The 13,701-nt window shown below is 65.5% G+C and overlaps 8 protein-coding genes across 8 annotated transcripts; 2 read left to right on the forward strand and 6 right to left on the reverse strand.

Annotated features, from left to right (window-relative positions):
- Positions 1 to 301: 301 nt before the first annotated feature.
- On the forward strand, positions 302 to 580 carry AMSG_00439 (cell division control protein 42; the record flags this gene model as incomplete). Its single annotated transcript, XM_013907263.1, has 1 exon — positions 302 to 580. Exon 1 carries the CDS (start codon positions 314 to 316, stop codon positions 578 to 580), a length of 267 nt encoding a protein of 88 aa, XP_013762717.1. The 5' UTR covers positions 302 to 313.
- A 56-nt stretch (positions 581 to 636) lies between these two features.
- Positions 637 to 3,204, reverse strand: AMSG_00440 (C2 domain-containing protein). Its single transcript, XM_013907264.1, has one exon. The coding sequence runs from the start codon at positions 3,108 to 3,110 to the stop codon at positions 672 to 674; it is 2,439 nt and encodes an 812-aa protein (XP_013762718.1). The 5' UTR covers positions 3,111 to 3,204; the 3' UTR covers positions 637 to 671.
- Positions 3,205 to 3,304: 100 nt separating this feature from the next.
- AMSG_00441 (PXL-1 protein) lies at positions 3,305 to 5,020 on the reverse strand (the record flags this gene model as incomplete). The annotated part of the gene is made up of 1 exon (XM_013907265.1): positions 3,305 to 5,020. The coding sequence occupies one exon, from the start codon at positions 5,018 to 5,020 to the stop codon at positions 3,305 to 3,307; it is 1,716 nt and encodes a 571-aa protein (XP_013762719.1).
- Positions 5,021 to 5,203: 183 nt separating this feature from the next.
- On the forward strand, positions 5,204 to 5,956 carry AMSG_00442 (calmodulin; the record flags this gene model as incomplete). Its single annotated transcript, XM_013907266.1, has 1 exon — positions 5,204 to 5,956. The coding sequence occupies one exon, from the start codon at positions 5,204 to 5,206 to the stop codon at positions 5,723 to 5,725; it is 522 nt and encodes a 173-aa protein (XP_013762720.1). The 3' UTR covers positions 5,726 to 5,956.
- AMSG_00443 (uncharacterized protein) lies at positions 5,727 to 7,151 on the reverse strand (the record flags this gene model as incomplete). Its single annotated transcript, XM_013907267.1, has 1 exon — positions 5,727 to 7,151. One exon carries the CDS (start codon positions 7,149 to 7,151, stop codon positions 5,754 to 5,756), a length of 1,398 nt encoding a protein of 465 aa, XP_013762721.1. The 3' UTR covers positions 5,727 to 5,753.
- Positions 7,152 to 7,709: 558 nt separating this feature from the next.
- On the reverse strand, positions 7,710 to 8,802 carry AMSG_00444 (Park2 co-regulated). The gene is made up of 2 exons (XM_013907268.1): positions 8,727 to 8,802; positions 7,710 to 8,467 (listed from the first exon to the last, which is right to left on the reverse strand). The coding sequence occupies exons 1-2, from the start codon at positions 8,782 to 8,784 to the stop codon at positions 7,737 to 7,739; spliced, it is 789 nt and encodes a 262-aa protein (XP_013762722.1). The 5' UTR covers positions 8,785 to 8,802; the 3' UTR covers positions 7,710 to 7,736.
- A 126-nt stretch (positions 8,803 to 8,928) lies between these two features.
- Positions 8,929 to 10,176, reverse strand: AMSG_00445 (translation initiation factor eIF-2B subunit alpha; the record flags this gene model as incomplete). The annotated part of the gene is made up of 2 exons (XM_013907269.1): positions 8,929 to 9,912; positions 10,137 to 10,176. 2 exons carry the CDS (start codon positions 10,174 to 10,176, stop codon positions 8,945 to 8,947), a joined length of 1,008 nt encoding a protein of 335 aa, XP_013762723.1. The 3' UTR covers positions 8,929 to 8,944.
- A 141-nt stretch (positions 10,177 to 10,317) lies between these two features.
- AMSG_00446 (uncharacterized protein) lies at positions 10,318 to 13,487 on the reverse strand (the record flags this gene model as incomplete). Its single annotated transcript, XM_013907270.1, has 2 exons — positions 10,318 to 13,435; positions 13,468 to 13,487. The coding sequence occupies 2 exons, from the start codon at positions 13,485 to 13,487 to the stop codon at positions 10,318 to 10,320; spliced, it is 3,138 nt and encodes a 1,045-aa protein (XP_013762724.1).
- Between the last annotated feature and the right edge of the window lie 214 nt (positions 13,488 to 13,701).

Consider the following 13,701-nt stretch of genomic DNA (forward strand, 5'->3'; position numbering starts at 1 on the left):
TCTCTGCACACGCTGCGGTACGTGACAAATGTACCCCCTCCCCCCCTACCCTCCCCCGCCCCTCCTCACTAACCTCTCCGAACAACCTCAGGTTCCCGTCCGAGTACGTCCCGACGGTCCCGTGCCCCGCCCGTGCTCCCCAACCCCACCGGCGAGCCGTACACCCTTGGGCTGTTTGATACTGCCGGTCAGGAAGATTACGACCGGCTCCTCACTCCCCCCACCACCACCGGTACTCCGCTTGCCACGGACCCCCACCTCCACCTCCCTGCCCCCACCAACTACCCTTCTTCTGGATACAGCCCATACTAGCATGCAGACCATTAAGTGTGTCGTGGTCGGTGACGGAGCCGTCGGAAAGACCTGCGACTCGGCTACCCTGGAGAAGCTGCGCAACGGCGGTCAGTCGCCGATCACCCGTGAGATGGGCGAGAAGATGGCCAAGGAGACTCGTGCCTCCAAGTACCTCGAGTGTTCGGCCCTGACCCAGGAAGGCCTCAAGACCACCTTTGACGAGGCCATCATGGCTGCGCTCCTCCCGCCGGTCACCACCAAGGAGAAGAAGTGCGCTTTGCTGTGATTACTCTCGCTCCCCCCCCCTCCCCCCGCCCCGCCGTCCCGCCGCCCCTAGTACACGACCCCAAACACCGTTTACACAGCCGTTCGTTCTCTTACTCAACGCTCGCAACGGTGGCATGCGACGCAGCCAGAGTGGTGCCAGCCGCAGATGACGACTCGGTGGTGCACTCGTTGCTGGGCTCTTCTGCTTGCCCAGCCCGCTCTTCGGCGCGGCTGGCTTCGATTTCACGCAAGGCAGCATCCTGGTCGGCCAGAAAGCCATCAACCGGCGTCTCTCCGGCAACAACAACGTACTGAGAGGTGTCCAAGGCATCAAGGAAGGCGGCGCGCAAGACATCGAACCGCGCGATGACGTCGTAGGCAACTGGCGCGTCGACCATGGCGTCAAGGCTCTCTGGGCGCGAGGTCTTGCGCTTCGCACGCATGGCGGTGAGCTTGGAGCCCATGAATCGCGAGGCTGACCGGAGCCGCGACGCAAGATTGGCCGAGACCGGGCCATCGTGAGAGGCGTTGTCGGACGGGATGTCGCCGTCACTGTCAAACACCTTTTCCAGCGCTGCGGCCATTGCCACCCGCTCGACGTCTGGCAGCGGAACGAGAGGGTCGTTGAGAATGAGGAGAGAGGCGAGGGCAGCCCATGCGCGCGCCGAGAGCTTGGGGCCGATCGAGGGCGCCGAACCGACAAGCAGGCGCTGGAGCGAAGACATGGCCTGCACCGCAGCCTTGGCCGAGACGGGCGAGTCGGGCGTGGCGCCCGGTGAGGTCTCGTCGTCAATCCGCACAAAGTCGTCGAAAAAGTCACGGAGTGCGACTTGCTGCTCGGCGCAGAACGAGTTAAGCAAGTTCATCGGCGACGACGCGGGCGGCGTGACGCCATTGGCCATGTTCTGGAGCGTCTTGGCCACTAGCACGAGGGTGCGGCGGACAGGGCGCGCAGGTGTCTCGTCGACAAGACCAAAGACCGAGGGCGAGACAATGGCCGGACAGTAAAAACGAAGGAAGAGAAAGCCGCCGAGTGCCCGGTACACAAACTCGGGTCGCGACGGCCACTGGCGGGCGACTGCAGCCTGGAGGTACTGGCAGACGAACCTAAAGGCGAGCGGCACAAACTTGGAGGAGAAGAGAATGGCGGCAAGGAACGAGGAGCACTCGCGGGTGAGCGCCTCAGCGCTGGCGGCCTGCGCTGCGGCGGCAGCTTCAGGCGACATCTCGCCCATGCGCTGCGGATCGATCTCCAACGCAACCGAGCGGAAGACGAGGTCGAGGACCATCGGGCCGATCGACGCTTCCAGGTAGTCGCGCCCGATGAGTACCGCAAACTGCTTCATGAACTTGGTCAGCGGCGAATCGGTCCGGAACAACGTGGTGTAGTCTTCGGTGGCCGAGACTTCGTTGTCGATGAAGATCTTGAGCACCGGAAGTGCGACTTGGCGGTAGACTGCGACGTTAGCCAGAGCGTCCATGAACGCTGACCGGTCTCCGAGCGGGAGCGCGCGGGTGATCCGATAGAGCCGTACAAACGGCGGTGCGAGGAGCCAGGCCTCGAGCGCCTTCAGTGGCGAGTCGATCTTCCACTCGGTCGCCGCCGGCACTTCGTACTCGTCGTTGTCGTTCGAATCCGACATGTTGGCCGAGTGGGCCGGTGAGAACCCACGCGGTGTCCGACCGTCTGAATCGCACGAAGCCGAGCCCGACGACGCGCGGCCGGGGGACGACGATGATGAGCCAGACGCAGGTGTCCGCTCCGGAAGAACAAGCGCGGGCATGTCCGCGGTCGAGGTCGATGTTGGGCGAGTGTGCGACTTGCGCGCTTCGCGCCGGCGACGTTTGTACTTTTTGACGCATGCCACCGAGCAGAACGCCTTGTCCTTGGCTTTGATAAATTTGGACGAGAGCGCGACCGAGCACTCGGAACAGAGCAGGCACTCGGTGTGCCAGAGGCGGCCCATCGAGCGGACAAAGACCGTGGTCTGCATGTCCTGCTTGCATCCGTGGCACCGCGGCGCCGTCCCGCCGTTCATGCACACTGTATCGCAGTACGGCCGACCACCCGCCGACACAAACGGCACGTCCAGCAAGCTCTCGCCGCACAGCTCGCACACAAAGCACGCCGAGTGCCACACAGCGCCGGCTGCTTCCACCCCGGTCCGCTCCACCCCGCCGCGGCACCTCGCGCAGGCTACCTCGGTCGACCGCGGGCGCTCGCGCTCACAAGCCGCCGTCTGTGCTCCACCCTGCCCCTCCCCTGCCTGCAAGCTCGCTCTCTCGCCAGTCTGCGACCTTGCCCCCGCGTCTGCCCGCACCCCTTCTCCCTCTTGGTCGCCGCCACTGTCCCGGCTCTCTCCGGCACCCGGCGCAGCGGCGGCAGGCCCTGCCTCAGCAGCCGGCGTCGGCGAGGCGGGAGCCTCAAGCACGGACTGCGCCGCCAATGTCACAGGCGGGGTCGGGGTCGCCGCGCTGGTCGGTGTGGTGCGCAAAGGCGGTGTCCCTGGCGTTGGTGGGAGCGCACGTCTCGTGCGCTTGCTGGCCATGGGCGAGAGACACGTGTCTTATGTTTCGGGGAAGGCCGACGAACGCGTGTGTTGGTCGGCACGTGCCGGCTGCGCCACTATAGGGAGGGGGGGGGGGGGGGGCACTGGAGCGCAGTAGCGCGGATTGTTTGTAATGGCTCTCTCTAGGGCAAGTGCTGGGCGGTAGCGCTGAGGTCATGGGTTGGGCCCAACGGCTACAGGAAAGCATCGGTGCCGCGGCGGGACTTGCGCCGCCGCGCGTGACGGCGCGAGTGAGCTGACTGGCGGAGTGCGCGGCGCGACGAGCGGCGGCGCGGTGAGCCTGGAGTGGCGCGGGTGGATGACGATGACGACGAAGGAAGACAAGCCGGGCGGTCGTGGAACTTTTCACCGCCGCGAACAACGTAGATGCCAATGATGGCCTCGCCGCAGCCAGTGCACACGGTGCCGGTGGCGAGCGCAAAGTGCTCGGAGCAGTATGGTTGTCCCTCAAACTCGAAGAACTCGCCCGAGGGGAACGGCTCGTTGCAGACGGCGCAGACGAAGCACTCTTGGTGCCAGGCAACGCCCAGCGCAGAGATGGCAACTCCGCGGATGATCGAGTCCGGACAGCCCTGTCGGGCACAATGTGGTGAGAAGAGCTCGTGGTAGTGGGCCTCGCAGTACGGCAGGCCATTGTGCGGGATAAAGGTGAGGTTATCAAACGGCTTGCGATCGTAGGCGCACACAAAGTGGTTCGGATGGAATACGCAGTCCATGGCCAAGACTGCCGAGCCAAAGATCGCCTCCTTGCACATGGCGCACTCGCGCCCGTCGCCCTCTTCAGTCACAAATCGGGTGTGCCCGTCGTGGACCTCGCGGAGTTCCTCAGTCTCCCACTGCAGCGACCGCGACGGCTGGAACTCTTCCACTGACTTGTTGAGCTCCAGAATTGAGCCCATCGACGGGCTTGCCGCCGCCGGCGGCGGCGCCCGAGGCGGTTTTGGCTTGCGTGGCGGCGAAGCTACCTTTGACGACGACGCAGTCGAGACACGCGATCGAGCCTTGCGTGGGCTTCGCTTGACTGATGTAAACTTGGGCTGGACTCGCGGGATTGCTCTTTGCGGCGAGCCCGGATTGCCCGGTGACGCGGTCAGCAGATGCGAGCGGTCGGCCATGAACTTTTCGTACAGCTCGCGCGACGAGCGTTGGCTCCGCGGCGACGCGCCTGTAGGCGGGGCAGGATCGGCGGCAGCCACCGGCGCCGCTGCTGCTGCCGTCGTCCCGGCGTAGACAGGGTAGGGGACAAAGTAGACCGTTGGCTGCGACGCAGGCTGGGCAACCGATGGCGAGGCCTGAGGCGCCGGTGCTGGACCACAGCCAGCATGGTGGGAGCATCCGTGACCACATCCGCGTCCGCACCCGTGGTACTGCGAGTAGGGTGGCGGATGATAAGTCGGATAGGGCGCCGGGAAGTACGCGGGGTGCGGAGCAGGCGCTGATGGCGCAATCATCGGAGCAGGAGCCGACGGCGCAGCCGATGGTGTAGCCTGCAGTGTGGTCGACGGCGCAGACTCGACCCGACCGCTGTCGTGGCCGGCAAAGACGCCGTAGTAGTGGTTGTGAATGGTGGCCTGTCCGTGTTGCTGGGTGCGGCCGGCGGCATCAGGCAGGTCTGCAGCCGGAGGCAGAGCCGGGACTGGTGGATCAAGCGGCGGAAGCGTCCGCGGCCTAGCGACATACCGCGATGGGCGCGACGAGGGATGCGCTGAGCGGCGAGCCGGCGAGCTGGCGTGGGCACTTGCCCGGCGGGCAAAGGCGACAGACGACGGACCGACGGTGGTAAAGGTGGATGGGCACAACAGCTCCTTCTGGTATGGCGTGAGGAGGCGAAACCGCGGGTCGTGAGCCAGCGGCGAGGGTGCGGTCTGCACCCGGTGGGGGTGGTGCATTGGGAGCGGGGGGGGGAGGGGAGGGGTGTGACGTGGGTGTGAAGGAACGCTTGGCAGCGAGTCAATTGGCGGCAGGTGGTGGCAGGGGCAGGGGCAGGTGGTGGCAGGGGCGACACAGGCGACAGACGACAGACGGCCCCCCTAACACCCGTCCCACTCCGCTTGTCATTGCCCGTACCTGCCATGTCGGACAAGCACGAGTTGGGATCATCAGTGGCTCGGGCAGGGCCGGACGGAAGAACGGGCAAGGCTCGGCTCGCCGATGTGCTGACGGCCGAGCAGCTGGGCGAGTGCAGGGCGCTGTTTGACGAGGCGGATGCGGATGGCAACGGGACCATCGATCCGGCCGAGGCGATGGTCTTTCTCCGCCGTCTCGGCCTCAATCCGTCGCAGGCCGCCATTGACGAGTGGCTGGCCGAGTCGGACGCCGACGGCTCGGGCACAGTGACCTTTGATGACTTTGTGGCCATGTTTGTCAAGGATCTGGTCCACGAGCACGACCAGCCGTCGCTCGAGGAGGCTTTTCGCATCTTTGATCTTGACGGCTCGGGCACTGTTTCGGTCGCTGAGTTTGTCCACATTCTGACCTCCATGGGCGAGCCGCTGACCGAGGACGAGGCCAGGGCCATGATCGCCGAGGCCGACGTTGACAACGACGGCGTCCTCAACTGCCGCGAGTTTGTCCAGCTCATGCACTCGTGGTGAAGGCGTGGGCAGTGTTTGCTTGCTCTTGCTACGGCGATGGTGAGACAGAGGCCATCGCTCGCCGCATGGTGCGCATGGCCGACGAGATGGTGAGAAAGTGTGACGGCGCCGGCGAGCTCTTGGCCGTTATGCGGCACTTTGTTGGCGTCTGCCCATACGGTGTCCGCTCCTGGAGCGGTGAGTCATCCCAGCCCGAGCTTGTTTCGGACATAAACGATCCGTTGGTGCCTCTCTGCGGCGTAGCGTTCTCGTCGCCGAGATCGAGCTTGCGGATGGACGCCGCCAGGGAGTTGAGCAGGCCCGGCCGCGGCGCCGACTGAGCGCCACGCGCCCGTGGACCCGGTGTCTGGCGGAGCTTGACTCCGTTTGCAATCGATGCGAGGAGCGCGGCGTGCGAGCCACCATGGGACTCGCCGGGTGTTGACGCAGGGCTCACCACCCGGACCACCCGAGACGGTCGATTCGCGGGAGGCGATGACGGTGGCGGTGGTGGTGGGGGTGGTGGCGGCGGCGGCGGCGGTGCGCTAGTGACAGATACAATTGCCGCTGCAGCAGGGTGTGGCCCCGCACTCGCGGCGGTCAGGGTAGCGGTGGCGGGAGGCGGTGGCGGTGGCAGGCCAGCCATCGCCGTGCCAAGCGGCGGCGGGGGCGGCGGAAGAACCGCAGGGGGAACAGATGCAGGTGCAGGCACTGCTGGCAGAGCAGTCACGTCAGGTGAGGACTCGGTGCTCGCGCCGCCTCGCATGGTGCGGATCTGATTCTCGAGGGCGCGAATGCGCGCCTCGGCCTCGGCCTGGCTTCGAATCGAGTCAGCCACCTCGGTTGCGCGCTCAGTGAGGACGTCGACCAGTCGCTCGCGAAGCCGGTCGTTCTCGCGGCGCGCAGCCTCCAGACACGTCAGTGTGTCCGAGTGGACAGTCTGCAGCTCTTCGTACGAGAGGCAGAGTGGAGAAATAGCCTCAGTCTGGGTAGCAATCGATTGAGTGGTCACCGGCGGAGCCAGGTGCGGCTGTTCGACTTTGTCAGTCGGTGGGATTGCCGCAGGCGACGGCGGCCACGAGACCGAAGACAGTGGACCTAGAGCCCGGACTACGTATGAGACGAGTGTGGGCGTCCGCAGGATGCCCCATGGCTCGTGCAGAGCCGGTGGGATGGAGCCGGCCACGTGTTGGATCCATGCCGGAATCATGGCATACTCCAAGCCGAGACCAATCCAGATGCAGAGCGCGTCGTCGTCCGAGGTGGATTGTGCCGTGGCCAGCCGCATTGCGCGGGGAAAGCTGGCATCGCCTGCAGGACCGGCCGTCGCCGCCGCCGTCACCACGGCCCACGGGCTCGTGTTGGCGCGGACGCCATGGCTCAGGACGGCGGCCACACACTGGGCCACAGTCGCTGCACTGCGTGAGAGCACCAGCGGAGGCGCCATCGCCGTCTTGACAGCATGCTGCACAAGTGGTAGGACCTCTGTGTGTGTCGGATGGGTGTTGGGCAGTGAGTGTGTGAGGAGGGAAGGAGGGAGGCGGTGGAAGTCAGGACCGGGGGGGGGGGGGGGGGCGTACCGGAAGCCGTGGTCATGTCCGAGGGAGGAGAAGGAGGAGAAGAAGGAGAAGGATGATGCGCAGCGGTGGGAGAGAGGCGGGTGTAAAGAGATTGCAGGTGGAGTAGTGCGAGTGCGGGGTGGCGGGGTGGGGTGTGGCGTTGTTGGATGCCCTTCCAGGGGTGGGGTGTGTCGGTGCGTGTGTGTGTTCGGGCGGCACCTTGACGAAAGTTTGAACGGTTTGAACGGTTCGTGTCGGTTGCTTTGGTGGGTCGGTTGACTGGTGGGTGGGCCTGGCCGGCTGTTTGCTTGCCGGCGGAGAGTGGACAGCACGGATGTGGGGTGCTTGCCAGCATGTACGGTGCAGCCCATGGTAATCGTTTTGAAGGACTTGGATAGATGAGAGACTTCGTTGGAGGACTGTTTAGTTGGTTGGTTGGTCGTATAGAGGGAGGAGGGGGGGGGGGGGACGGATCAGTTCATGACGCACGACGAGTACGTCGGGATGATGTAGTTGATGTTGATGTACGCAGCCTCGCCACCGTTGAGCTCAAGAAGCTGGAGAGTCTCCTCCACCAGGTCGCCGACGTTGCGGCGGAAGCGCTGGCCGTAGTCGATGCCGTCGCCAAGGTTGAGGTTCTTGTTCTTGTACAAGCCCATGATGGGGAGTATTTGGCGGAAGTACGGGGTGAGGGCGACGCCGACGTCGGGCGCGGAGAGGACGAGCCGCTGGATCATGATGAGGGTGCGGCAGACGATCTCTTCGTCGCGGGTGTTGAGGGCGGCCTTGATGGGCAGGACGAGCTGCGGGACGACCGGCACGATCTTGGAGCCTCCGTTTTCCAGCAGGTCGATGGCACCCTGGTAGGCGAGGAAGCGGTACGGCTCCTGCGTCTCGGAGAGGCCGGCAAAGAAGGTCGGCAGGTAGTGGTGGTAGTCGAGCTTCTCGATCTCCACCATCCAGCGGATGCGGTTGCCCAACGCCCGGTGCTCCACAGCGATCGGCAGGTCGCCACGCTCATAGAATCGGCGAAACTTGGTCGGCTTGGGCTTGCGCTTCTTGAACGCTCCAGCCTTGGGCGGACCCGGGTCGCGCGTCTCCTTGGGCTTCTTCAGCGACGACGAGAGCGTCAGCGGCTTGCGGGTCCCGGGCGTCCTGGTTCCAGCTGCACCGGCAGTGGAGGCGAGGGGAGACATGCTCGAGCCTGTGCCACCAGCGTACACGGTGATGAGTGAGTGGTAAGCATGTACGAGTATGCATGGCATTGGTGTGGTGCTGTGTCCGATTGCGGTGGGGCAATATGTCTGCGGCAGAGGCCAAGGGGCAGCCAAGGGCAAATTGTGGGGCAGCCAACGGCTGACCGAACAGGGGGTGAGGGGGGGAGGGGGAGGGGGAAGGGGGGAGGGGGAGGGGACACAGGGCATGGGGTGCGGGGCATGGAGTGTGGGCTATGGAGTGCGTACTTGCGGCGGCGGCGGCAGGGGCAGGGGACGTGGGTGGGAGGGTCAGCCGGGCAGACATGGTGGTGTCTGTGCCGAGTGAGAGCGAAGTGGCTACGGCTGGGCCTGGGACACGGCTGAGCGCTGGTGCGACGGTGGCGGAAACGGTCACCGGAAGGATGACCGCGGGAGGACAGGAGGAGGGGGGGATAGAGAGAGAGATGTATAGTCATCGCAGCACTTCAATAATAGAGCTTGATAAGCTCGTCCGAGACGGCCGACGGGGTTAGGTTGCCGAGGTCGGTGATGAGGAGGGTGATAAACTTGGGCGGGGTGTAATCGACTGACGAGACCGAAAGCGGAGTGACTTCGGGCTCGTCGCCGTCGGGCACGATGCGTGAGCGGGTGAGGAGCGTGCCAGGCGCAGACGGGTCTTCGACCGACGATTCCTCTAGGCTGAACTGGGCGCACGGGTAGTCGTCCTGATCGAGCGGATAGAGGCGAGCAAACTTAAACGACTCGGTGGCGACGTAGAACGGCTTGTTAAAGCAGTTGGCCACAATAGCCATGGGGTACGAGCCAATCTTGTTGATGATGCCACCAGACTCGACCACGCCTTCCGCACCGGTGATCACCATGTCGACCTGCTCCATAACCTTGCCCACAGCGGCGTCGAGAATGAGCGTAACCGGAATGCCCTCAGCGCGCAGCTTAGCCGCCAACAAGTGGCCCGATGTGTCCGGCCGCGACTCGGTGACAATGACTGAGAACAGCTTGGCCTGCCGCGCTGCGGCGAGCAGCACCGCCGCCACCACTCGCGAGTACGAGTGGGTGAGAATGACCGCTCCGTCGCGGATAAACTCGGTCCCAAGCTCTGCAATCCGCGTCCGCGCCTGCGACGCACGCTCCGCAAACGCCGTCCCGCGCCCCACAATCTTGGCCTTGCACTCGGAAATGTCCGGCAAGTCGAGTGACGTCCGCGTCGCGAACCGCGCAAACAACGCACACGCCGACGATAGCGCAATCGACCCTCCGCCCACCGCAACAAGCTCCCGCGACGCCTCTTTGATCTCGTCGTTAAGCCCCATAATCGTCGTTGCAGACGACGCAGCAATCGCAGACGTCAGCGCCTCGATGGCCAGCACCGCCACCGGCACGTCCGGCTCCCGCTGGAGCCGCTCAAAGAAGCTGCTCTGCAGCTCGTTCATCTCTGTCCAGCCCCAGCGCCCAGTGCCCCGTCCCCCCCCCCCCCCCCCCCACACACACACATACCACCACCACCACATCCATGTGTCCCCAGAAGCAACCCAGCCCGGTCCGTGCGTCAGTCAGTCAGTCGCCCGGCAATCACCGCCCCACCACCCACCCCCCCTCCCCCCCCTCCCTCCACGCCCACGCCCACGCCCACCCCCCCCAGACTCTCCAAAGCCATACCTTCTTGAGGCACAGAGCCCAGGACAAGCGACGAAGCCATGTCTTCCAAGACGGGTGTTGCCGTGGTTGCTGTGCTGGTGCTGGTGCGGACCGCCGAGCCGAGCCGCTCGACCCGGCTCGGCCCCCGGCTCTTCGAACGCAAGTCGGCGGTTTATGCATGAAGATGAAGATAGAGACGAGGCTAGTACGGCGGCGAGAGCGACGATGAAGAGCAAGATGAAGAGAAGTTGGCCACGAATGGGGATTGACTTGCGCTGCGATGGGCCCGAGCCGCAGACTCTGCCCGCGGGTCTTGGAGCGGAGCAGGCGGTGTGGAGCGGACAAAGGCGAGTTTGCGGTCGACGACTTCGATTTCAGAAATGAGGACGTCAATCGAGGTGTCGAGCTGTGTGCCTGACGACGCCATCCGTGCCAGCGCAGGCGACGCCCAGGCTCCCGGCGGTCCACCGGCCCTTGCCCGCCCACCATGGGGCGTGACACGTGCCGGACTGCGCAGCTGCCGGGGTGGCACCTCCCGCGGCGGGCTGCTCGTCGCTAGTTGGAACTCCAGTTCACGCTCGCGTTCGGTAGCCTGGTGCAACTCGCGCTCCAACGTGGCACACCGCCGCTGAAGCCGCTCCAGCGCGGCCAGCTCCTGTGCGCCAACAACGATCGGCGACGGCGGCGGATGTGTCGCGATGGTTGAGAGCTCCGGGTCGCCCGACTGTGGCGGGCAAACAGTGCCGAGACTACTCTGACTTGGAGACTGCGGCTTGGGCGGTGGGATGGAGAACACGATTCCGAGTGCCTTGCCTGGGCCGCGGCTGAACGCCTTGCGCTCGCTCAAGTCGAGCGAGGCGATGAGCCCGGTCCGCAGCGTTCGAGCCACAGTGTTGCCATGGGCCACGACCTTGGCATCGCGACACTTGGCCCGCTCCGATACCATCGACCGCGCCACCAGCAGCAGTGCGTTCGACGAAGCCATGATCACACGCGCACACTTGGAGAGCTCGGCCACCCGCTGCTCGCTCACGTCGCCTCCCTTGGATGCTTCCACAGTCATGCTCACGACTGACAGCACCGAGTTGCGCAGCGTGGCACCGGCATCGGCCAACGCACCGACATCATCGGTCACGCCGCCAAGTGCGGCACCGGCTGCTGCGGCCCGCGCCGCAAGCCTGTACAGTCGCGACAGCGGCCGCGCCGCGGCAGCCGAACGCAGTGCAGACTTTTTCGGCTGGACAACCGGAGTTGACGACGATGAAGCCCGAGATGACGACAGGTTGGGTGACGACGAGCTGGCCAGCAGGCTCGAGCGCGTTCCGCCCGACGCCGATGACGCCAAGAGCGACTCGCCTGACCGGGCCTTCTTGAGTTGGCGCGTCCGCTGCGACGACGTTGTCGAGTCGAACGAGTGGTGCATGGTTACCGAGCGCGAGCACGAGACCGACGGCGAGCCGGAAAACGTGTCAGACATGCTTGCAACATCGCACACCGAGCGCCGGTGCTCAATTCGGCTCGATACGCCTTCGCGTGACATCATGCGCTCACGCTTCGCCTCGCTCTCCCGCAGCCTGGTGGACCGCCGCGGGCGCGATGAGAACGAGTACGACGAGCATGACGACATGGTGAGCGGCAGGACCGATGACGATGATGTTCTCGACGACCGCGTGCGGCTGCGATTGCGCCCATAGCCGCGCTTGGCTTTGGTCTTGCCCTTGGCCTTGGCTTTGGCTTTGGCCTTGGCTTTGGCCCTGGCTTTGGCCTTGGCCTTGGCCTTGGCCTTGTCCTTGTCCTTGCCCTTGCCCTTGCCTTTGCCCTTGGCTTTGCCCTTGGCCCTGCGTCCGTTCTCAAGACCAGCAATGATGGGCATTGAAGCCGAGAGCGAGTCGGTGTCAGCCTTGTGCCGCCTGCGGTGGTTGGAGCCATGAGGCGAGACCGTGAGTGAGACCGAGTCGGGCTCGTTGGCAGCCAGCAGGGACGAGTGCGGCAGTGATGGCGACGACGGCGATGATGGTGAGATTGAAGCCGACGACTGGGGCAAAGGGTGGGAAACAAGGACCCGTGGTGTGTTTCGCGTTCCGTGACGTGGTGACTGGCGCGGAGAACGACCCACCGAGCCTGGCCGGTCCGGCTCGGTGATGCCTAGCGCCTCGGCGAGATTGGCCGACGATGTAGCGGCCACAAACGAGTCCGAGTTCGCCTTGTTCAGCGACGAGTTGTCTTCCTCAGTTGCCCCGTCCTGGCCCGAGCAGTGCGATGAGTCGTTGAGGTCGTCGTCGCCGGCATCTGAAACAACTGGAGGCCGGGACGAAATGGTGAGCGAGGAGGCACGCGGCCGGGAAAATTGCTCGCGCCCGTGCTTTCCACGTGAGAGCGAGCGATGGCCCAGCGGCGACGACGACTCTCGCGACGACGACCGCGGGCCGAGCGACCGCTGCCGCCGTGCATCTTGAGAACGGTTCCCAAACGGCGCCGAGAGGGCAAGCGGCGACGGCAGCTCTGGTACCACATCATGCTCGTCCTCATAGTCGTCGGTTGACGTGGCGCGCGACGGCGACCGCGGCGGCAGCTGCAGCGTCGACCGGGTTGGCGACGGCGTTGTCACCTTGGTACTTGGCATCGGGGGAACATTCTTCATCCCACGCATCAGCGAGGCTTCGATCTCTTGCCGCGTCCGCAGGCCAAGAGACCGCGACGGCGTCGTGTTCCTTCCGTGTGCCTTGCGCCGCTTCTCGATCGTCCGCGTCGGCGCCGATGGCGCCCGCTTTTCGCGGCCGCGGCCATAACCACGGCCACTCTCGCCGTTGGCAGCCGACCGCGACGGCGCACGGCGCGAAGTGCCGCCCTCTCCACCAGCCGGCGACGTTGAGACCGGCGACGCCGGTGCACTGCCGGTGATGCCCATGCTCTGCAGGCGGGACTTCCAGCGGTCCGTCCGCGACAGCTCGGCAGGCGGAGCGACTACGCTGCTATCTGGCGCAGCACCTGCCACAGGTGCCGTTGCGGCCGGATCCGTCGGCTCTGCGGCGAGGCGGATCATGGCCGAGTGCGCCGCCGAGACCTCGTCGGCCAGGACAGGCGAGGACGAGGCCAGCCTGTTGCGGGCCGAGGCCCGGAACGAAGCCGGCAGTCGAGCCAGGTCCGAAATAAGGTTGTGCACCACGTCGTCGTCGTCGCCTTCTGAGAGCCATGAGGTGTCTGCCGCCACATCCTCGTCCGCACCGGGGCTCGGCTTGACGCTGCCGCTGCTGCTGCCGCTGCCGCTGCCGCTGCCGCTGCTGCTGCTGCTGCTGCCGCTGCTGCTGCCGCTGCTGGCGCTCCTCGCCGCTGCCGACGTGTCACGGGCAACCGCCGCCGTGGGGCGCTCATGGGAGAGTTGGCGGGGCAGGGAGGGCGTGAGGGATGGCAGTCGAGGTGGAAGGGGAGTGGGGTGGCGGTGGTGGTGCCCTAAAAGCGGTGGCGGGGGGACTGGGGCCAGCGCGGCGGGAGGTGTGCCGGCGGCTGCAGCGCCGAGGGCCGAGGGGGGGTCGGGGCGGGGGGCTTTGACAGAAATGACAACTGTCGATTACGGTGCTGGCTGCGG

The sequence above is a fragment of the Thecamonas trahens genome, assembly GCF_000142905.1.
Source record: "Thecamonas trahens ATCC 50062 unplaced genomic scaffold supercont1.2, whole genome shotgun sequence".
Taxonomy (NCBI): Eukaryota; order Apusomonadida; family Apusomonadidae; genus Thecamonas; species Thecamonas trahens.